At 39.4% G+C, this 24,942-nt stretch overlaps 2 protein-coding genes across 3 annotated transcripts; both read left to right on the plus strand.

The window, feature by feature from the left end:
- The first annotated feature begins 5,076 nt into the window (after positions 1–5,076).
- Positions 5,077–15,361, plus strand: myzap (myocardial zonula adherens protein). 2 transcript variants are annotated; one of them, XM_026378386.1, is made up of 14 exons: positions 5,077–5,621; positions 6,260–6,340; positions 9,737–9,829; positions 10,632–10,796; positions 10,910–11,002; positions 11,111–11,224; positions 11,327–11,479; positions 11,974–12,099; positions 12,291–12,419; positions 13,071–13,165; positions 13,487–13,592; positions 14,122–14,205; positions 14,446–14,552; positions 14,653–15,361. In XM_026378386.1, exons 1-14 carry the CDS (start codon positions 5,544–5,546, stop codon positions 15,215–15,217), a joined length of 1,989 nt encoding a protein of 662 aa, XP_026234171.1. In that variant the 5' UTR covers positions 5,077–5,543; the 3' UTR covers positions 15,218–15,361. The 2 variants fall into 2 exon arrangements, with proteins under 2 accessions (XP_026234171.1, XP_026234172.1); XM_026378387.1 differs by having other exon boundaries at positions 5,078–5,621; positions 14,491–14,552.
- A 2,657-nt stretch (positions 15,362–18,018) lies between these two features.
- On the plus strand, positions 18,019–23,665 carry polr2m (RNA polymerase II subunit M). The gene is made up of 4 exons (XM_026378388.1): positions 18,019–18,340; positions 20,370–20,966; positions 21,108–21,330; positions 22,977–23,665. Exons 1-4 carry the CDS (start codon positions 18,231–18,233, stop codon positions 23,118–23,120), a joined length of 1,074 nt encoding a protein of 357 aa, XP_026234173.1. The 5' UTR covers positions 18,019–18,230; the 3' UTR covers positions 23,121–23,665.
- Positions 23,666–24,942: the final 1,277 nt, after the last annotated feature.

Genomic DNA, 24,942 nt, shown 5'->3' on the forward strand with positions numbered 1-24,942 from the left:
CGTGTGGTGACGCCTAACTAGATTAGGAGTCAAACATTTAAGAGCATTGAACAAAACCACACATCAAAAGCATTTTATCATTTTATTTTCATTTAATACTGGAAACACTTTAACTTCTGATCATGAAGGGTTTTTGTAAGTGTGTGTGTGTGTGTGTGTGTGTGTTTGTATGGCTGTCATTGTGGACCAGCATGAATCCTTAACCACTGGACTGAGGACATTTTTACAAAGTGAAGACATTTTAGATGGCTAGGGAATGAATTATGTTAATTAGTGTCCTTACACTGACTGCCATACAAGTGTGCGTGTGCGTGAGAAATGTGCCACAGTGTACATAAAGCGTTATTAGGTCGTGTTAAAGAATATACGTGAACGAGGGAGTTTCTTCATGTGAGATAAGCTGACAATCGATGTTACACTGTGATGATTTGCACTGTGCTGAATATGCCTGAGTCTGACGCCTGTGGAGGGAGAGAGTGGACCGAGACAAACTCCTGTCACTACCTCTCACATTTGTACACATTTCTGTTAATAAATCCTGCTGAGACAAAAAAAAAAAAAAATGTTTTAATTTACTTTTTTAAATTTTTTATTTTTATTTTCATGTTGAATAATTATCACAGCTGATGCGGAACATTTAAAGACTCATCCAAACAATAAATACTCTGTTTTGAATATTAACTAATGCTTGATACAGTTATACTAAGTATTCAGATCCTTAGATTTAAACCCCACTGAATAATAATACCTTAATCTAGAAAATTAATAATCTAATCAAAATATAAATGTTACTGTACTATAGCTACAGATTTTATCACTTGTTTTATAAAAAGAAATGTGATGTCATGGTGAAGATCAGAAACAATCGGATGTGTAGGATAAGAAAACTGGAAAAACTTGTAAGTACAGCTTTCTCAGAATCGTTTGCGTAAATGTGTTAGTTAGGTTCTACCTCTGGTTTTGGCTGAGGTGATTTGATCACTGACTTCACAGATAATATCTCTTTGGGTCAATGCAGCTGTGTCAACAGCAGCTCTTTATCTTTAACTTCATGCTCAGCAGTTCAGTGTTTTTCCTGCTGGAACATATAAAGCATATGCATCCTGTGTTTGGGTCTGATCACCTCGGGACCCAGAGGTTTGACCCCTTTGGTCTGTGGAGTAAAAAAAAAATAAAATCTTGTTGAAGATCAGGAGCACACGGTACACAAAGTGTAGGCTACAGATCTGTTTTTAATTTGATACTAAACAGTGTATTTATGTTGTTTGGTGTCAAAAAGTGATTTATTGTTTTAAATGGATAGAACATAGTGGACGTTCCAGTCAGGAAACCTTCTACAGCTCTAAAAGGACATGAGCAGATGAGGTTTTCTAATTCAGACTTTATTATCTCTCTCTCCTCGCTGTCTCTCTTCTGTGTCAAGCCGAGCAGTTAACTAATGTGGTCTGCAGATCACACTGAGACTTCAGAGCAACAAGTCTTGTATGTTTAACAAGGTGATCATTCTTCAGATTCCTGATCTGTACTTGCACCAGCGTGACTGGTGGGAAATAAAGTTGTAATGGAGAGACCTGTGAGTGTTTTCTGATCTGATGGAGTAGTATTACAGGTGCTGGCCTTCACACGGAGCTCTACGTTTCAGTCTTCTAAACAGGAAACTTTCAAGTTTTGCAACTTGTCTGACAGGGATCTAGAAACAGTCCGGTGGTTCTGTGCAGAACAGAAGAGCAAAAACAGCTTGTGGAAATGTCACAGTGCTATGCTGCCCCCTAGCTGTGACCATGGCAAAGACTCCACACTTGTGGTTCTCTGGTTTATATTTATATATAAATGAAGGTTTGAATATTCATAGACCAGACTAATAGTGAGGATTTGAGGTGATGATTATTACTGAAGAAGATGCTTATTTCCAGAATCCATTACGTTTCTACAGGTGTGAGGATAAAAAATTAAATGAACGGGGCTGTTTTATGTCTGCAGACCGAGAAGAACAGGCAGCAAAAAGTGAGTGATTATGGTTTATTGCTGTTTTACTGAAAATGGAGATGACTTAAGTTTTTGCAATAGCAACCAAAATTAGCTTTTGACTGACCTGTATTTATATTCACATTCTTTTGCATATTTTTAGACCCGACTTTTCTGAGATTTTGTTACTAATAATAACAATATTACTGAAGTTCTGCACAGAAACCTCATGATAAACATCCGCTTGATGCCTCAGGCAAATACTTCTTCTGTACAGCAGGACAAACCTGCTTGTATGTTTGGAGTCTCTGTCTCTGAGGGAGGAAGTATTTAAATCCTTTATTTATGTAAAAACACTCACTCAATACTCAGCTAAAAGACATATTGTTGTTTTTATACACTGGGTAGTTTTATAGTAACTAAATGCATCAGATGTTATTAGCTCTCCATGTGTTTAGCATGTAAAATGGTAAAAAATATATATTTGCCAAACAAATGGAGTGCAGGAAGAACCCCAAAATGTACTTAATGACACTATCCCATTGTATTTAATTACTTTAGCTAATTTCCACTAATCACTGTCAACACAAAGTTGTGTTATTAAATTGTTTTTCACCAGTTTCCTGCTGACAACGCAGATTATTCTATTCTATTCTATTCTATTCTATTCTATTCTACTCTATTCTATTCTACTCTATTCTATTCTATATTTATACTGTATTATATTGTTTAAATCACAGTTCTCGTCCTTTTGTCTAAGCCTAAGCAATGTGATCCATGGATTAAATCAAGTGAGAGATTATCAATTAATATCAGATCAGTTTGCTGTGTGTTTTTATGACTATATTTTATTGTATCTTATCTAATCTAATCTCTAATCTAATCTAATTTAAGTCATTAAAGTTATGTTTCTGAGCTATAAAAACAATATTGAACAAGAGATTGAGATGATTGATCATTCACACAGAAGCAACCTTATAAAGTAACAGCTGTAAAATGCTATTGTCCCATTTTGGACTAAAACCACTGAACCAGTGATTTACAGAGGCGGTTGTGTTGGAGCTGAACTTCATTGGAAATATTCCAATATTGTCTCTTTAACGTCGTTTTTTTACTGTTCCAGGTAAAAAGGACACAATCTTGAGAAAACGTTTACTGAGCTGCCAGTCCAGTAATTATATTTAGCCTATTACACCATTATTCTCAGTAACTGTATCCACACCACACAAAATGCTCTATACTATATTATTATAAGTATTGAAAATGTCACTTGAGTAAAAGGTATCAAACATAAGAGAATCTCAATGCAGAAAGATGTCCCCTGTGAGTGTTACAGCACAGATGCTTTAACATTTTACTGTTGCAGAATGATTTCAAACTTATGAACCTGATTATTTTTTTGGTTAAACATTTGTGTGATCTGTAAAACATCCGTCACAAGTCCAAAGTGATATTCAAATAGTTTGTTTTGTCCAGTCAAATCCCTAAAATGCCCAATTTAGCCACATTTAAGTCATGAAAAAGCAGAATATATTTACACTTAGGAAGTGGGGTATTACACATATTGGCTATTTTTGCAGATGAAATTACTTAATTGACTGAAACTCAGTGACCTCTATGGTAATACTTGATACTGACTAGTCAACAAGTTGTTTAGGTTGTATCAAGATGTGTTTTGTATGTGAAGTGTGAAATACTTTCACAGTAATCTGCAAGTATCTCCAATTTGCAGTATCTGACTAAATGTACTTAAATGTACATTACACCACTGCTGAGTAGTTTACATGTTGCTTTTCGTGTGCTGTACGAGTGTATAGGAGTGTAAGACTGGAATGTTTTGTTCTTTTTCAGTCACATGTAAATCTGGTCATTGTTGTTGTGAGTCCGGCCCTGTGGAGTTAATCTAACGCTGAATCAACATCTCATCACCCAAAACTCAAACTGTGACAGTACAATGAGCACAGGAAGAGAATATCATTACTGTATGAGAGGATTTCCACATGACATTAGATTTGGACAGAGGTCCAGTGCAGACTGACCGCTCACTGATTTCAGAAGTAAAGAAACACTGTTTGTTTGAGGTTCGGTTACTGATTAACCTCACAGCCCTGTAGAAATCCCTCTTATATGGCCCTGTGAATTTTTCTTGATGTACTTTGACATATTTAAACTTGACTTATTTGTGAGTCTCTGTTTGTGTGTAGCTTCTATTAAAAGGGAGTGACTGCAGCCTATTCATGGGAGGAATGCGATCTGCCTGTCAGGATGTTTCTCCGTCTTGACAGTTTGAAGTACAAACTCCTAATGATGTAAGTATACAGCATGACGCACAAATTCATTGTGTAAAAGCGTGCGAAGGCTGCTGTTGTCAGGCAGAAGGCGGCAGTAACATTAAAAAATAATGTTTGTTGTGTTGTGTTCCCTATCCACTATCAACAATATCAATAATTTAATGACTATAGCAGCTTAATAATGTGAGTCACCACCTCTACCTTTAGTACATGTAGTAGTAGAACAGTGTAACGTCTACTGTACAGTTCTGCATTTGAAATGTAATAAAATAAGTGACAGCTAAATCTCTACAGTACCACGATATCAGTTGGTTATTGATTTATTAGTAAAATATACTGTGTGCAAACAGCTCATTTTCAAGTACTGTATTTTAGCTCATTTCCTAGTTTAATCTGTTACAGTTTAAACACATTAATATTATATGTTGTAGGATTATGATGTGTCTGTATGTAAAGTCCTAATCTGAATTGTAAACAGAGCTGGTAAATAAATGTAGCAGAGTAAACAGTTCGTATTGTCCTCTGAAATGTGCTGTTTTAGAAGTAGAACCTCCAATTTGTACTTGAGGACAGTATTTAAACTCACAGTACAGTATGTACTTAAAAAAAAACAGCACAAACAGATCAAAATCATTTGTTTATAGATTGTGTGAATAAACAAATAAATAAATTGACATTAAATACATTTATTTGCAGTCTAAACTGAGCAGAAGTCTCTGCGCTCTACTCCTCCTTAAAAACCACATTGATAGGAAGTGCTCCACCTGTTCCAGTGTGAGTAAAAGGACCCCGCCCTATGAAAGTCCTACTCTCAGGGCAGGAGGAGCAGACCAGGGAGGCAGGTGAAATGTGGCCCGACAGGTCTGATGGGAAAGCAGAGAGACGCAGGGAGAGACAGTGAGACAGGCAGGGAGGTTGCTGAGTGACTGAGGAGCCTGTCCGTCAGCTGGATTCAGAAGGAGTCTGGCCGGTATTAAACAATGACATAGTTGTGTTTGTGTTGCTGAGCGTAGAGCTGGACTGCACCTGGTCATTTCACTGACGGAGAGGGAACCTCTGGGGCCTGCAGACGCCCACCACCACCACCACCACCACCACCAACACCACAACTAGGCTTGACAGACTGGAATTTCCCTCCTCTTCCCTGGCTGGGGCTGGGGGCAGATGGACACTGTGAGAGTCTGAGCAGAACTCAGGAAGGAGAGGGAGAGGAAGGGTGGGAGGAGGGTCGGAGAGGGAGAGGGAGAGGGAGAGGAAGAGAAGCGAGGAGTGGACAGAAGAGGAGACATGCTTCGCTACGGTTCAGGACGATCTGCTTCCACCACCACAACAACAACAGAGGATTCTCCAGAGTCTCTGAGAGAGGTAAGAAGTCCCAAAGACTCCAACTCTCCCTCTGTCTCCCCCCTTTTCTCTCCCTCCTCTTCTTTGGGTTTTGCAAACAGACCAGTGTTTTTTCCTCCCACTTCTGTTTGTCCTCAGTTGTTTTTAACCATTTGCTTCTTGTCTCTGTACAAAAACCTACATTTTCTCAGGCCTAGCTTGCCCAACATTTGTGTTCTCTAACCTTGGGAACATGTTTGTTGTAGGATGTGTTCACTTACATCTGCATGTAATGGGAGCTGAGTGTGCAAGAGGCAGGGATGTCATGTTTATTTTAACAGGTCCGATAAAACAAGCCTTTGTACTAAGCCAGCTTTGAAAGTTACTCCCCATTGTTTGCAAATAAAGACCCTAGCTAAATATCATATGAGCACAGTATGTGAAATACTATCATAAAACTGTATAACCATGCAAAAAAACCTGCTCCAGAGTCAATATTGCAACAGCTGTATCTATATTTGTCACAGTACATTTACATAAAGTTTGGTTGCACGCTGTATACCCATGGTGCTGGACCGTCAACCAGACTTTACCTCAAATTCTGTGGCTTTTTTTTTATGGTGTCATAATAAAAAAATGGTATTTGTGTGCAGAATCCTTTATTTGTTTGTCGTTCTCAGAGGAGGATCAGACGGCTCAGGTTAACTCTACATGCGGGAGACAATGGAAACAAGGAGCCCAAAACTGCAAACTCAGACAAAGTAAGTCACACAGAATGCAGTATCGCAGTATCTGCACTACATCCTGTCTATAGACCGTGGGTGACAGCCCTGTTCAAGCAGATCATTATTTAATCAACTGAGGTAAATTAAAGCTCCCATTCCCCTTTGTTGAACTGAATGTGGGAGTTTGTTTCTTATTAACACACCTCTGCACACACAGCATGACGACCCTCAAAAACATCAGTTCATCTTTTATTACTGACATCTAGAAAGAAATATGGTGAGATTTATATGTTTTTATCAACTGTTCCAGTTACGTAATCCTGACAGAAGGGTGTGTGTGTGTGTGTGTGTGTGTGTGTGTGTGTGTTAATACACACACAGCTGTTTCAAATTTAGTTCAAAGCTCACATTCACTCTCTGTCCTTCACAATAGAAAATATTTCAAATACTTCAGCTGAATAGAAAATAAATTTGATACGTCTTTTGATCCCACAGAGACATGAGAAACACTCGACAGATTAGCTGAAACTATCTTAGCTCAAACAAACAAGCTAAACAAACAGACATTCGACCGTCTCCATGTGCGAGTGTGCACATTGTTGCTGTGTGAATGATGATTGGGAGCATACACTGCAGGCCGTGTGGCTGTTTGCTGTTGGTGGTTCTGCACCGGCTTTTGTTTGTGTTCAGGATCTCTGGCCCAGAGGCTGATGCCAGATTTTAACAGTGAGAGTGTGAGAACCGAGTGTGGTTCCTGACTTATTGTTGGCACTGAGGAGGTTTTTGGTCCTTTTAACTGTGAGGTGGCATGATTTGTATGAACCTTGGCCAGTTACCACGCCTCCACACACACTACTGATAGCACGCTGCTGTAATCAGTGACTGAGTTCCCTTTGGAGGGTGTGACTGTGACTATTGGAACTGATGATAGAGGACAGTCTGGTCAAGAGTTGAGATCACAGACTGTATGTGCATGCTGGTATATGCAATATAGACAAATATATAATATAATATAATATAATATATAGACAAAGTGTAGAGTAACACACATGTGCTGTACTACAGTGTGTATTTATCTGCACCCCTGCAACTGTGCAGCCAATGTGTCTCTGGACAGATATCAACTGCTTTAACAACAGAGCACAAGTTCTGCTGGAAGGAAATAGTAGTGAAATTAGAATGGTGCATAAAAATGGAAATACAATAGTAAGAAATGCTCCTAAAACTGTGTTGCCAAGAGTTAGATAATAGGATTTGTACCACATACACAAACATCTATACTGTAACAAAATCCACCTCCCAGCACCTGTTTCGCTCACTTTCAGCTCTAACATGTTTGATCTGTAGGAAACAAAGTGTAAAAAATGTCAAGAATGAACCAAACGTGCTGTTTTCAGTTTTCAGTCTGTCTTTTTTTTTTTGCTCTGTAAACTACTGCATCATCCAGAAATTAGAGTGAAATGAATCATTTTCTCTAACATATAGTGAATAAGTGATCAAAATTCCATCAATGTTGAACTATTGCCATATGATCCAAAAGCCATGAAATATGAAACACTGCAGACAATTACAGCTGTTTTGCAGAGGTGCCAAAATAAAATGATGCATAATTTGCATGTGAAACTGTAGCAGTGAGGAAGATTAACTGTGAAACCACTTCAGGAGATATTGAAGGGAAGTTCACAAGGATAAAAACCCGTTCCCTTCGCCTGCTCTTTATGTTTTCAGTGCTCAGGTCTGAGATCTGTGCAGGTGCTGCTGTAATTGCTGTATTGTTGTTGAACGTTCAGTCATAATCTCACAGTGTTCAACTGGTTTCATTTAACTGTCAATTTTAGTTTGTTGTTCAGTGAAACGTTGTTCACTCTGTGTGGTTTTGTAATGAAACAGGAAAAAGGGAATGAAACAAAGTTAATAAAGGAGGAAGGAGATGAGCAAAACATCCTATGTCAGAGATATTACGTTTCAGTGTGAATGCTGCTTGAGGTTCTTCACCATAAAATTAGAGAGGGTGTGTCGTGCAACCTGACACAACATGGACACAATCCAACTAGTGACTAAGGCCAAGCTGAGACGTCTGCACACACACAGGGGACACACACACACACACACACAGGGGTGAAAGACATAAAGATATATAGAATATACATCTTCTGCATTGGATTTCATCTTCACAATGGCTTAAAGTCAAAGTGAACCTGGTTCAGCCTCATGAGCCACATGAGTGGGTCTTTGTTATGTGGCTTTGAATACAACCTTATTGTTTGTGTTGGAAATGAGAAGCTAATCCAATCGGCCGAGTCCTTCACAATGTTACAGAGCAACAAACAAATGACACGGTAAATGCTTAAATCAGGGAATCAGTGTGTGAACATGTCATCCTCGCTGAGGTAACAGCACAAAAGAAACCCTGTGTGGTCCAACAAAATTACACGGCTACAGTTTCAGCTACATAAAAAACAGGTAAACATTGTCCACCAGTGTGGTCAAACACTGGCATTGTAAAATTCAAAGCTGAATAGACTTCTCATTGTCATTGTGTTAGTCTATTCTGTGCTGTTAAAGCATAAAAATGTCTGTTCTTCCCCCAGTCTGCTGGAATTCACATCCACCTCTTGGCGACATTCATCATTTCTCAGCAACAAGTCTTATGTAGATTAAGTGGTGCAGAAATGTGAGGCTCTGCTCTGTACACTGGGGTCTTTGTTCGCAGTCCTGCTCTCTCTTATCTCGTCTTATGCAAGATGTCGAGACTGACTGCCTCCTTCTCTGGCCAATAGGTCCTGACTGAATGTTTAGTTCGAACAGATGCTTTTAAAAGATGTGAGAGCCGTGTAACATGTTTATTGTTGGGATGGAAGCAGATTTTTAACTCACAAACATGAACTGATGGACGAGACAGTCTAAGAAAAATATTATTTCAATAAAAGGGCTGATAAATGTTGAAATTATGTTACACCCACCCCCAGTGTTGGCCACATCCTCCTCATACAAATAACAAGATATAATTACTGTAAACAAATATCGTCACAGTGATGCAATAAAGAGCAAAAGACCAACGACAATCAACAACAGACGGTACAAGACGTCTTCATCACACAGAGTAAAATAAAAAGAAAGATATAAAGCCTCCACACATTAAATGCAAAATGATAGACAATTAGAAAACTACATCCTCTATATACAATATATTCAAATGACTGTTTGACAGAGGGAGGGCAGACAAACAAGAGCTTCTTACATTACATTCTTGGTATTTTCTACATGTGACAATCGAGACGGTGTTTGTTATTGAAACACAAACGTTGCTAAAGAAAGTGGGAATGAGGTGGAATGTGTACATAAACAACTTTGCAGTTTCCGTTCCTTGAATGAAGTAAATCATCCGCAACAATCTCAAATATTTGTTGTGTTTTTTTTCTTCCTCTGCAGGCGGAGAAAGAAAAAGATGTCAATGGGACATGGAAGAAGAAGAATGGGCTGATCCAAAGAGAGAGGCCAGCTGGCAGGGAGTCACCTCAGCAGGTAGACACTTACATCCACAACATGAATAATAGGCATGACACTGTGCATATACTGCCACTGCTTCTGTAAAACATGTAACTGTGCATGCCATTAATAATGCATTCATAGATATTCAGCATGAACAGATGGCTGCAGGTGACTGTAACAAATTCTCTAAAGAAATGAAACCGAATCCTTCCCCACTGGCTCTATAAAATATTTAGTTTTTGTGATGATATAGAACAGATACAGACAAGATTTATCTGGTTCCAGCTCCTCAAATGTGAAGTTTCATTGTTTTCTGTAATAATCAAGAACCTTAAAGTCACTTTGTGTAATCAAAAAGATTAATTTGTTTTTCAAATTTCTAATTTCTACATGTGTTTACTCTTTATTACAGCTGTAATTTGTTATTTAGTTATCGTATTGCCTAAAGTGCAGCACTTCACCTGTGCTGGTGTGCATCTATTTTCATCTGGTCCCTGGTTGTTAGAGATACAATAGGCAGAAACAGCAGCAGCTCATGGACTGGGTTGCAGAAACATGACACCACGACATCCTGCACTTTTTTTTTTAGCTGTTCACTCCCGTCTTCCTGTTTCCACTGCTCAGCAGCAGTAGTGGAAATTCCTGAACTAGTGTACTATACATATGCAGACATGTGCATCCACACTTACACATTCACAAACACATGTGATGCATTTGCAAGTAAGCATGTGTGCACACACTCAACACACAAAAGCACAAACATAATGATAGTCTTAGTCAGCCTCAGTGGAGGGTGGCTACAGAAACCTGACCGGTGCGATCCTGTCTCCCTCAGCACCTCGAGGACATGACCAATGGGGTGCCAGAGACCTCTCTGCAGCAGCATGGGCCCAAAGTGTACGGTGTGGTGCAGAGGACGGGTATGGACAGACAGCAGGAAGTGATGGCACGAGAGTGGACTTATAGTCACCTTCATGATGAGATGAGGTACATCAGGGAGGTGAGTGCAGACTAATACAAGAAGCAGCCACACGTTTCAACATCACATCGTCTTTGCACAGCGGTATGGCTTTAAGTTCATAATGTATGTGTGAATTGTCTGTATGCATACAGGTGAGAGATTCTCTGGAGAAGGTGAGAGAGCGAATGTATGGGCAGTTCGGAGGAATGCAGCAATCAATGCGGAAGCTTTCAGAAGAAATCAGGGTAATTAATTATGTAGCATCCTGTGAGCCCTCAGAACTCCCCCATCAAACGCCGATCTGTAAAAGTATGAATACATGTGAAGATACAGAATATCATGTGTTCCTGCAGGCTGCTAACACTCACCAGAGGAGTCTAGAGTCAGAGGTGAGAGTCCGGACGGCAGCCATGGAGAGCTTTGATCAGATGAACAGCTCGCTGATATCAGCTAACATCAGCCTGCAGGTAACAAATCAGTCAACTGAATCTGTGTCTGTGTTCTCTGTGACAGCTGAGTGCCAGTCCAGAAAGGCTCGGTTTGAAAAGCAAATAAACTTTCCGTTTCAGAAATCCCTTCTGGAGAACTGTCAGAGCAGAGTGGATGCAAGGGAAGAGGTGAAGAGTTTGCGTAGCACCAATGAGAAGACACAAGAAAAACTCAGAGACAAGGAGCGGGAGCTGGCTGCTGTACAGGCTGAAAACCAGACTTTGAGACTGCAGGTCTGACTAAGTGCTCTTTAACTGATTTACACAAACCCTCTTGTATCCACTAATGTCAAAACATGTCTGTGGGAATACCTGCAGTGACACACGTCACTCAGATACTCAGACATGCTGGTGACCCAGCTGGTGTGACAAGTGGCTCCTCAGAAGGCCTGTTGCCAAATGGTCTGATGAGTCAGTAACAGTGGAGAGGAACAAGATGTGTGGCCTCTAATGAGCTTTTAAAACCTAATACCTGCTGTACCTAATACTGCCACAAGTTACTGATCATTCAAATAATCACAAAAGTTTGGAGAATTTGTTGGCAAAACAAAAAACGCGTCATTTTCCATCATTGGGTAATTAACCCCAGTTTTAAAGAATGAACATATGATAAATAGATTGTTTTTAAACTGATTATCTCAGTGCAGTACAGTAACACATCACCTACATCAGCTACATCTTCTAATCTATTATCAATATGAAGCTCAGTCTACATTTCTGCTGAGCAGGTGGAATCGTCACAGGAAGCGAACGCTCGGGCGCTACAGGAGCTCTCAGCAAAGCTACAGAAGGAGTACGAAGAAAAGCTGCTCGAGGAGCAACGAAAACACAGGGAGGAGATAGAAAACCTACAGGTCTGCATTCTTTAATTGTTATTCACTTTCTCTCACCATTGTACATTTCATTCAATCTCTCTACCAACTGAAACCAAACCCTACAAGTCACAACAACAGGACAGAGCAAATACTTTTGAATTAGAGACATTTTATAAATATGGTGAATGTGACTGTTTAATTAAGGCCAAACTGTTTATCTGTTCACACAGGCCCAACTCGATGAGTACATCAGGCGACTGGAGGAAGCAGAGAGAAACATCAAGATTGCAGAAGCCAAGATCGCTGAGAGGGACCAGAGGATCATAGAAGTGGAGCGTCTGCTGGACTGTATGGAAAAGGTTAGGCAAATAATAATAATAATAAAGACCCGATGGAAGCTTTGACCTGTCTCCTTCTATTTTTCTGTGATTAAACTCCTCGTTTATCTTGAGCAGTCGGTTGTTCTTGTCCATGCCCAGGAGCTATGACTCCATCTGTACATTAAATGTCAGGTTACTGTCACTACAAAAGATGATAGGTTGGACTAGAAAATTCTCCGATACATTTCTGATAGTTAAGTTATATTTTGTTATTAATTACCAGGACTTTCTATTAAGTTTCCAATAAATAAAGACTCAACACTTAAACTTGCAAACTCATGAAATGAAGTGATTCAATGTAGAACATTTTATCTCTTATGAAAAATTAAGGTGTTAGGAGTTAGATGGATATTGTTATTGATTGTTTGTTAATGAAGATCTTTTCACTTGTCTAATACATCACTTCCTAGTTTTCTTAATTAAAAAATGGCTAAGTAAGAACTGTAGTAATGTTTAATCAATGTCTCTTGTCAACTGTTTATACTTTCAAAGAAACCTTCCAAATATTAACAATTAAACACCAGGTATTATTTAGGAAATTAAGAGAAACATGTTCTGTAAGTTGCCTAGAAAAAACAGGACCTGTAAAAGTGTTACTGATATTTGTACTGAATCTATTGCATTGCACAGGAAAAGAGCCAACTCCAGAAGAAGCTGCAGGAATGTGAACAGCGTCTGCGCTTGATGGAGCTGAAGGACGCAACTGATTCAACTGTAGCCAAAAGGTACAAGTTACCGACCAAAACAAACTTCTTTGTGGGCTTTTATTCATGTCACCTTTTGTTTATCAGTGGGTGTTTTCTCAGTTATTTAATCTGTGGATGTTTTTTTTTACCTTTGAGATCAGTTTTTCTGTCAACACACAGTTTCCAAAGTCAATAATAAACTTTTAAAAATATAATGTTTCCACTATTAAGGGCTGAAAATCAACTAGTATGGTCCAACCGTCACTCCTTTGTCCTGCCTTAATATGAGGAGACATGGCAAGAACTCCTCTGTAATGAGTTTATATGTGTGGCTAAGTGGTTGTTGCTGCTCATGTTTAGGTCCAAAGATCTGCAAACTGAAACTGTGGATCTCCGCGAGAGGATCAAACATTTGAACGACATGGTGTTCTGCCAGCAGAGGAAGGTTAAAGGAATGATTGAGGAGGTGAGGAGGGTTGCAACTGTCCTGTCACAGCTATTCAGGTCTTGTTTTCTACCTTGTGTTTTGATTATGGGTGTGGATGAGATAAATTAGTTAGCTGAACCACCACATGTTTGTTTACCATCTGTAGTATGGATGAATTCAGTGCACACAAGGAATATGAACATTCTCTGAGACACAGTCAGTGGGGTGGGGTGTTGTGTTGGCCTTTCGGTTAAGATACATAATCACACAAACCGGTTTTTGCCAACCATAACACTTTATCCCATGGGTCTGTAAGTTCTGAACTGTTTACAAGAACATTCCTGGAAATAACTATGTCATTTCGTAGTATATACAGGGAAAGAGAGAGTGTCCAAACAAGATATTGTCTAAAATTACATACTGTAGTTTTTTCCAAGAACTTCCTAGTAAATTATTACCTACTATAAGAAAAGAAAATTACACCCCAATGAATTGCCCTATGCGGTATGTTCACAAAAAAGATCAACTACTAATTCCCTCTGAACGCTGTCTTCTTCAATTTGGGAAGGTTGAATCGCTGCGAGCTCAAGTCGCTCAGAAGGACATGTTCATCTCAGAGCTTCTGGATAGAATTGCTATAGTAGAGTGTGAGGTAAGTGAAATGCTTCCCTGTGCATTTTCTGCATGCTTCAATTACTGTGCGGTGTGGTTATCTATTGCTTGGCTACATGTGATTGCCGGGGCTGCTGAGTGCTGGATACCCTGCGCTTTCAGAAAGGCCTGTATGGTGTCCTTGTATCACTGCATCTATCAAGTCTCTTCACATGTAAAGTGACTGCTGTCCTTTGCATGTATCTGGCCTGACTGCTGTTTCCTGTTTCCCTTTTCCTAGAATAATGAATTAGAAGACAAGCTGAAGTATTTTGTGTCCATACAGAATAGAGAAAAAGAGACTTTGGAAACCAGGGAAGTAGGAGTAGGCTGTGATCTGCTCCCCAGGTAAGAAGTGACGTTGAGGAAACGTGTTTAGTAGGATCAGGTTGTATTTGATGCTTGATGTGGTGGTTTCTCACTATGATGTCTGACTGTGCATCTGCAGACATGAAGCACAGAGGCATGATGTTGAGTTTCTTGTTCAGAGTGAACCAACTCATCTCCATCCCATACATCTCCCACCACCTGTTCAATCTTCATCACCTGCTCAACCTCTATCACCAACTCATCCCCCATCAATCCTGCCACACTCTTCGCCAACACAACCTCCTTCCATACAATCATCATCACCCCCATCTCCCATTCAACAGCATCCATCTCTCTACCTGACATCACCCACCCAACCAAGGACGTTTAAGTCTAATAACCCTCCACCCAGCAGGTTGGAGTCCAGTTTATTAAAGTACACTCCCGGCGAGTACAGCCGCTTCCTGGACTCCAACCCCCCAACATCTAGTGGGACATTCTCCTACTCCCGCTCGTCTGAAAATCCTGTGAGTCTGGTCCAGTCTGGCACAGATGAGGTGGATTCAGATACAAAAGCAGACACACACTCAAGTCCAGAGGAATCCACATCATCCCCACCCGCTTCTCGAGCGAGATCAAGACCTCAAGTTTATACACCATTCATGAAACTTATGGAAATTACAGCAAAGATAAACATAGAGTAAATAGTTTGTCAATTGGGACACACTTATTTTTGCTAAAAGCTGCATGTGGAAATGTTAATATCATTTTTGATGGACAGAGGGAAACAATAAGCCTACAGACTTTGCCCACAGTAAATGTGACTATTGGCAGCTTGTGGCAATGTGGAAGTCACTGCTCACAGCCAATAAATAGTCCCATTCAGAACCCCCACTGATTCTGGTGAATGTTGACATGCAGTATTTGTATTTTGTGTCATTTGTACAGATTACTGGACAGTTTTGTGTTGCTGCAGTTGAAGCTAAGTTGTTCACATTCCTGCAGCTGTTTTGAAAAACACCATAAGGAAATATGATTATTATTGATGATGTCTTATACAGGTTTTTAGCCTATGTTTGCACATAGCACTGTGTTACTTTCTCTAGGGTGTAAATAATCCGATGTTCTGTAAAAATATTTTGTAAATAATGCACTGAAGGATTATATTTTGTTTACAGTGAATGTAGCTCAGTTCTGTTGCTAGAAGCACTCAGCTCTATATGAAGGTTGATTTGGTTAGTGTGTATTTCCCCATCATTTTAAATTGAATTGATATTATTTTGTTATGGTCACATTATGTACAAAATATTTATTGACATGCTTTGTGTCCTTGTAAACAGCAGACCATCTGACACTGGTGGTGGGAAAAAGTCACTTGGCAACACAATGATATAATAATGAAATAGAAAGTAAATTTCTTAGCTAATGATGCACGTGTTTGATGACTTTAAAGATATTGACTTTAATGAGGTGACTGCCATTCCTGAGCCACAGACACTAGTATTATCCAGCTGTTGTCTGCACTGCCACAACATTGTTTGAAAAAGCTTTATGATGTGCCTTTTCCTTAAAGATACATATCAAACTATGACTAATGAAAATAGAGCAGATTATATTTGGATAATAAGGACTATACTGTACAAGTTTGTACTGTGCAAGTAGCAAGCATTACTATTGTGTCAATTGAGGCCCACTCTTACATGTACATCCTTATAAATTTAACCCTGAAGCCTTTATACAACTGTCTCACTGTTCATTTATGTTGATTATTCTGTATAAATTTGTTGTTGGATCATTTTCTAATAATTCAATTTCACACTTTTACATAAACATCATGCATAATTACTGGACTCCATACAAGCTCTACATAAATATGCAAAACATCAGTGATCACATTTTGAGACATGGATTTATGTGTTTTGTGCAAATAAGTGTCTCTGTAGAGCTGTTGATTATTTATTTTACAGTAAATATGAAAACAGGCTTTACAGTGCAAATCTATAGTTGTCATGTGGTAATCTTTAATAGCTGTGCAGTGAAAAGGCTAATTCCGAGTGAAGCAAGATGTGTCATTTCTTAATATCACTGTTGTTGCTATAACATATTTTGCAGATTCTTGAAAGTATTTAGGCATCTTGAAATCTGTTGGTAGTAAATTAAAACAAGGAAAGATTAGACTAATATAGGTACCACAAACCATGATTTACAAATGCAAGTGCAACAAACTTATATAAAGGTTTTGCATTTTTCCAGTTCAACCTCAATTGGTGCATAGGACACAGCTGGCACCCCTTGGTTGAAGTTTAGGTCACTGTTTGTACCGCTGAGTGAGACGCTCAGCACAGTGGCTGGGAAACATCCGGACGGGAAATGCAGCAGTGGAAAATCTGAGACTGTGAAGCCTCTACAGACCGGCTGCATTCAATACAGAGGAGAAAGAGATGCCTTACTTATAGAGGTTTTACAATTTGGAGTAACAGGCTCTGCTTTGTCCTCTTTCTATGCATCCATCTCCTTTGGAGTGCAACAAGGCTCTATGTTCAGTCCTATGTTATTTACAGTAAGTTATTTATCTTTATATACTTCTTTAGAGATCTATATTATGGTATGTCATGCAGATGAGACCGAGTTGAAACCTGGCGATCACTGTCGCTTTGACTACAGTCAGAACTGCACTAATGTAAAATCAGTGGGAAAAAACTTACACAAAAAACCTACAGCTAAAACAAAATAAAACTGACAACACTCAACACTGTCCAGCCACTCAATCAGCCATTCATCCTTATTTCACCTGTACTGGCTTCTCTTCACTGCTTACCAGTGAAGTAGTGATTGATTTCTAGAATCACTAAATCTTTAAAAAACATTTGGTTCCTGGTTACTTCTTTCAACTCCCTATCCAGGATTATTCAAATATAATTCTTACATGTTCACTTACAACATTTACATAGTTGCAGGTCCAGGAATCTTGGATCAAACATATTTATGGTGGGTTAATAATATTTAAGTTATAAAAATGGGAGATCTGACCTTTGACATTTGTTGCCAGTAACTGCACACTGGAGACACTCAGCCCTGAGGGTGAGGATACCTGCAGAGAGATGGAGACGGGGTGGAAAAAAGCACAACCATAGGACTATATAAATAATATTAATAATTACTTATATTAATATAATATAAATTAATATATATTAATATTGCCTGGTCACTTTGTAAACATGTCATTGCACTTTTAACACTGAGGTCTGACCTCAGACAGCAGCCTCATTAAATGGGTGCTTCTCTCAACATTAATTAAGCCTCTCATTAGAGCTTAACAAATAAATACTGGATGTCTAAATGTTTACAGAAATCAAAAGCTACGAATGTATAAAGTCTACGGAAACAGTGATCTTGACAACATTTGACCAGCAGAGAGTGGTAAGTTACCTACGTGCAGTACCCTGTGCTGTACAGTGGGGGCGCCGGAGTTCCGCCTCACATGTTTGATTTCCGCTACCGAAGAAGAAGAATCTTCAAACTGTCTTCTCATGTGTAGCTGCCGTCTAGAAGTTTCTCAAGCTCTCTTAAAGCAAAATAGTAATTTAACTGGCGATGATTTGAGTTGGTTGACGTATAGTTGTGGCTTTAAAAATCTTAAATGTTACCCATGCTCGTTATTTTTACGAATGACCGTAACTTATGGATGCATTAGCTAGCTGTCATTAGCTAACAGTGATGTCCTCGTCCTGGACCGAGCACCAGGGACAGGTGGGAGACCTGAGGAAACAGAGCAAAGAGGAGCTACAAGAACTCCTGCTCCGACAGGAAAAGATACTATCCAACAAGTGAGTTCACACTATTACTACTGCACCTCTCATACCTTCATATATATCTTTGATTCATGATTCATTAAAGGTACAAACAGAGGTTTAAGTTCACACATGGCTCAGAGTGACACTTCCTCAAAGTAAAGTATCTGATGTAGATTGAAAACAGCGACAATATGAAACTATTTAATACAAGATTTACATGATAGTTGTCATGTTGCTGCTGCACCTGAGCTATTATTTACAGCAGTACAATTTATGATGCCTGTTTTTCTACCTACTTACGTCTACCTAACATCAACTATAACAATGTTGTGTATATAGCTATGTACACTGATTAACTGTATGTTTAATCAATTAACAAGGTATCTACAAATTTATCTCAACCATTATTGGAACAACTAATAGCAGAAAGAACCTACTGTGTACTATAGACTGTATATAAAGATTTAGTAAGTATACACATACAGTTGCAAGGAAAAGTAATGGCACTGTTTGCATTTTACTGGTTTTCAGCATAAATTGGTTATGAAATGTGATGTGATCATCACCAAAGTCACAAATATCACAGTAAACACAACATTTCTAAACTAATAAAATACAAACAGTCATGATCTTTCATGTCTATGTTGAAAATACCCATTAAACATACAAAGTGATGGTGAAAAAATAATAGCAATACTATATATATACTATATATGTCACTAAATACAGTCCAGTCAGTGAACGTGAGAATGGAGGTGTGGTTTAGATTTACCTTGACTTAGAAAAACAGACTGTTAGTGTGCTATTCACAAGCAGCATCAGCTGATGTGAGCCATGCCAGCTCAAAGCTACAGCTACAATCAAGAGTTACCAAGTCTCAAAAACTTGAGATAAATCACTCCACAGTTGCACATATTGTTTATAAAAAGAGACAGTGTACTGTGTAGTACTGTGACTATTCTCCATAGAAGTGGGCACTCAGCCAAGGTCACTCCAAAGGCACAACCGAGAATGCTGTTTTTCAGAAGGTGAAAAAGAACCATAGAGTAAAAGCTAAAGACCTGAGTTCAAAACAATGAACAGGCATCATATCCATGGCAAAAGACCACAAAGGAAGTACCTGAAGTTTGCCAAAGACAACAATACCAGGAAAATGTCTTGTGGACAGATGAAAGGACAGTGAAGTTGTTTGGGAAGAACGCACAGCATATGTGTGGATTAAAAAAGAACCACGTACCAACATGAAAATATCATCCGAACAGTGAAGTACGGTGGGTGAAGCATCATGATTTGCTCTGCTTTGTTGCCTCTGGGCTCGGACAGTTTATCATCATGAGGCAAAAAACAAATTCCCAAGGTAACAAGGTATCTGCAGGATAATGTCAGGGTGACTGCAAGCTGAAGCTCAGAAGAAACTGGTTGATGCGGGAGGACAAAGACCCTAAACACTGAAGAAAATATAAGACTCAAAATTAACCTTTTTGGTTGAGCCAGTCAGAATCCAGACCTCAACCCAATAGAGAAGAAGTGAAATGACTTCTAAAAAAATATGTCTGAGCTGAAGCAGTCCAAAGTCCCCCTGGATGGTGTGCAGATCTACAGGAAGAGCTTGTTTGAGGTTATTGCACCAAAAGTAGTTCAACGAGTTATACTATGAAAAAACTGGTTCACTTATGGTTCGGCTTGTTCCATTATCACTCAAACAAACTGTATGTTTAACAGGTGTGTTTAATATAGACATGAAAGATCGTGACTTTTATCAGAAGTATTGTTTTTGTTGATATTTGTAGCTTTGGAGAAGGTCAGATCACATTTTATGACTAATTTATGCAGAAAACCAAGAAATCGCAAATCCCTTTTTCTTGCTGCTGCAGATGACAGATTGAATGTTGGGTGAGATGTAAAACTATTTAAGTCACATAGGAAGAAACAGAAGAATGAATGAGCGTATAAACAAAAATATAATGTTCTTCACAACTGTAGAATCATCATCATAACGCAATATTCAGGAATGAACAAACAATGAATCTAGCACAGAATGATGGGTTTGTGTTGTTGGCAGGAGGTTAATCCAGACTCTTCCTGACAAAGGGAAGAAGATCAAAGAATTTGCAGAGAGAGTGCGTCTTGCCATTGAGCACCATGATGAAGAGGAGAGGAGACAGAGCTTGGTGTCTGCTGCCAGGACCGAGTTACAGTCAAAGTACCATCAGGCTTTCACTATGCAACAACGTTTCGTCAACACACCAGCATCCTCACGTCAAACCAGCCAAAGTGAGGCTGCTGCGGGAGATGCTGTACAGGAGAGGGAGACCTCACCTGTGTCAACACATGTGCAGGAAGCCACCGCTTCAGACGAGCAAAAGGACCAGTTTGTCTCCAGAGCGGCTGCTTGTGAAACCATGGAAACAGCTGCTGCCGGGGCCTCACTGGACTGTGATCAGACAAAAGAGGGTGACCTTATGGAGGCCTTGGAAAGGGTCACGCTGTCTGAAACTGGTTCTGGTTTCAGTAGCGAGTCTAAAGACCCATTAAACAGCACGGCAAGAGACAATTACTTTCTCAGAAAGGAGACACCGAGAAAGCCTCACTTTGTAACTGTCGTGGAGAAGATAGAGAAATCTCCAGCTCTCATCAAGCAAAAATTCAAACCAAATCAGTGAGTGGACTTTTTATGATGCCATTATTACTTTTGTAGACATTTATATCAAGAAATACTTAAATATGTAGATCATCTGTATTATTTCATTTGACTGTGCTTTCTATCAAACACCAAACATTTTCTTGACTATGTTTCCAGGCTGGTCCACGGGAGTGACATTTCAGCGGCAGGATCCTTGTCACCGAGCCAGTCTTCTGAGGGCTCTTCACCACTCTCAGCACAGGCCAGGAGGGAGCGGGACAGAAAACACCTGGATGACATCACTTCAGCCAAACTACCTCCTCTCCACCACAGTCCAGCCCAGCTTCTGTCTTTGGAAGAGTCAGCCATCCTCCTGAAGGAGCAAACAAAGAAGCAGCAGGTTTGTGCTGCCAAGTGCTTACATACTGTTCTTCATTATTGTATTGGCAAAAATGATTTTTATATAAATGAATGGGGCTTATGAGGGAACAGTATTTGAATGACCTAGTCAAAATGAGTCCTAGTGAATAAAAAACGGCCCTGGGCTAAAAAATGAAAGAAGCTTTTGAGTCAAAACACTACGTGGATTTCTGAAATGAGAAAGGATGTTGGGGCGGTTTTATTATCCCTTTATCTGCAGCATCTAGTTAAAAAGTAGAGTAGAAATCTGCTGTTTGTGTTACAAAGCAGTACCGGAAATTCACACTTGCACGCAAACTGAACACAAATATTAAGAATACTGAATAACTTTATTCATGTAGCACTTAGCTACAAAGTCCTTCACAGATCAGAGAAATATGAAATGATGACAATAAATAAAACACAAACAAAATCACAAACTGAAATGAAATGTGTTTTGAGAAGGGACTTAGAAGTTGTTAATTTGGTTATGAATCTGTGCCTCTCTGGTGAGACATTCTACGGCTCGGGAGCATTGACTGTGACTGTGTCTCCTCTTGTTACTTCCTTTTACTACTTTAATCAATAAGATGCCTTTAAAACTATGTAAGGTCATTTTATGTATCTATTTTTCATTGAACATTTAGCAGTGTTATTTGCTGACTTTATTTTTCTTGGAATATTATATGTAGATGTGGGAATTTCTCATATCACAGTCACTACATGTAGAATAAGAGGTAAAAATAATATCTCTGAATTTTGACTGAGCCATTATTATGACAACAGTGGTTTACTCAGCAGGGCATTTGTTTTTTGCTGTTGCACATAGAACCAAAATTAGGAACAAATAGTTAATACAGTGGTGACTTGTGATAGTTTTTCATCAAATGTAGAATTAATTAATAATAATTAAATGGTGTACTGTAACGATGACACATGTACTACATAAAATATTACTATATTAATTATGTTCTTCTCTTACTAGGAGTTGTGCAACCTATACCCAGAGACTGAAAGGTCTGCTTTCAGATATGCTAATCCTGCTTCATGGAACAATTTGTAATGGACGCTCTGGTGTCTCTGAAGAGTTTATAGACCTTATTAAAAGACCTTAGTCTGGTTTAATTTTTGCTATACAAATGGATAAGCTGATCCCTTTGTTCAGTTTTGAGCAGACTGCATTAACTGTAACACACCCTGTACTCAGGTCTCACATAACTAATTAACTAATACATTATTTAATCATAATTTATATGATTATTTTTATGTGTTTCATCCTTTAAATTTGTTTTCAGTAATTTATAAGTGTTTTAGCACATCTGTTTACTTGTTATACATTTTGTATTTCATGTATATGCAGTATATAATAAATTGGCCCGTGTATGCTGGTCCCTCCATCTGCTCTAGAGGGCAGCATTCAGGCAGTGAGGGCGCTGCGTACCACTTCACATCCACAGTAATGACTTTAGAGCCAAACATCAAGCAGTGTGCTGCTGTCAACTTACAGAGTCCTGTTAAGCTTATTATCAGTCCTGCTTTTGTCGAGGGTTTAATAGCTGTGGCTGTGCCGCTTTGTAATAATGTGCTTGTTTACTGTTTACCAGCCTATTCATGTCAACTTTTTCTCTATGTTGTGTTTAATTTCAGGAGTTGCAGGCCAAGCTGGCAGCCCAGAAACTGTCTGAAGGATTGAAGATCTCTATGGGGAGTTACACTCCTGTTGGTGGCCCCATGGCTGCCTACAGAGAAGTTCACGATGAAGGAGCCCAGCTCTCCTCAGAGGAAGACTGATCCTTGAAGGCCAGAGCTGGGGAAACCAGCGTGACCTTGGCCCTGAGGGAAACAGGCTTTGGACCTTGCAATCAGGACCCATCAAGCGGGATTTTCGCTCCAAGGACAAGAATTCTTAAGAGAGTAAAGGGGTCTATGCATGGTGTGAAGGCAGAGTTGGTATCCCAGACTCAGCTCAGGAAATTGAATGGCAGGTTGAGAAACAAGCTTCCTTAATTGTTATTCAGTTCATATTGGGCTCAGTCGTTTCATTGACCTGCAGGAATAATACCTGCTGTTGACTCACAGTCTTAAGTGCTACATTTGAAGCATGTACAGCATAATGAGGGAAATGTTTCTGATCAGTACACTGAAACTGATGTCATGTCTTTCAAAGCCTGATAGTATTGTAGTGTGTGAACAATTACATGCACTGAAAGCTTATCAAACAGCTGGAGCAGACTGTTTTGGCACAGTGGCGACTGTTTACAACTTTACATGAGTCTGCTGATCGTTGTCAGATGTTAATTGTAACAGAACTAAATAAATGCATCGGATTTACCAAATCGTTATTTGCGTAGGTGGCCTCTTTTAGAATTAAAGATATCAGCTTCTTCAGTAAGATCTGTCTGTGAGATACATTCTTTACGTTTTCTTCAGGAGTATGAAAGTGTTTCACACCTCTGGTTTTATATTCTTTAATTTGCTGCTATTATAAATGTTTTCATACTGAGAATGGGAACTATTTACTAATGTCATGTGCTGGTAATTGGTCAGCTGCAGGCACTGATTTTCTAAAATCCTATGAGATGTTATCGCGCAGGGATCTGTGACACACTTGATAAGAATAATGCACGGGTAGCAAAATATTGAAGCTTGATGGTTGAAACATCTGGATTGCATTTGGATCATGTTGTTGCTGGGAATGGCTGGCAATGATGGGATGGCAACAGGCTAATGCAACATGGCAAATACCATTTCTCAACTTTGCTAATATGCACTAGATAAGAAGTGCCAGCTACATTCAACATCTTTCCAAACTGCCTTTCCCATCATCTCTCTTCCAACTCTCACCGAGGACTGCAGGCCATCTTAATTTGAACAGTCTGATTTTGGGATTTTAATGAGGAAGGAAAACGGCACTGAGGCACGTTGTGGGGGAAATGAGGGTGGGTTCACGTAGGTCACAGTCTGGTGGTAGATGCCCCTTGATAACCTTTTAGTAATTGTTGTTGAGGTATTGGTTGGGGATATTTCAGAGAAAAAAAACGTCTGATTGCTGCGTATTTAGACACAGTATCTGATGGGCTCCAGAGTGGCCCTGTGGTGACGTCCAATAACAAACATATGAGCGCTCTCTGCAGAGGATCCTCATTGTGCTGGGATTAATTACACCCTACCTTGCTTACATAAATTCAGAGACTGTTACCAATTATGGGGCACATTTTTGCTGTAGCTTTTCTCTGTGGTATCTGGCGTAAAACCTGACTCTGAATGCATGTTGATATTGTTGAGGTGGAACCAAGCACACACTCTAGCCAAAGCTTTTTTAGATTGGCCATTGATGATGAGGTTGTTTATACTCCAACTTAAATCCCCGACCCTTTGTCTCAGATTAATAAGCGCCTCGTGAAGTAGTCTGCAAGTGATTTGCTCCAACTCGGAGTCCGAAATCACACATCTCGTGGGAGTAGAAATAATTTGCTGTTTGGGAGGGGAAACTGGAATGTGATTTCAGAACTGCCTCTTCAAAGACCAGCCATCTCAGCTTTAAATTAGAAATATGGTATGATGTATAGACTGGCATTAAACACAAGTTAGGCCTGCAGCAGAATGGCTGGAT

This window comes from Anabas testudineus, chromosome 3, assembly GCF_900324465.2.
Source record: "Anabas testudineus chromosome 3, fAnaTes1.2, whole genome shotgun sequence".
Lineage (NCBI taxonomy): Eukaryota > Metazoa > Chordata > Actinopteri > Anabantiformes > Anabantidae > Anabas > Anabas testudineus.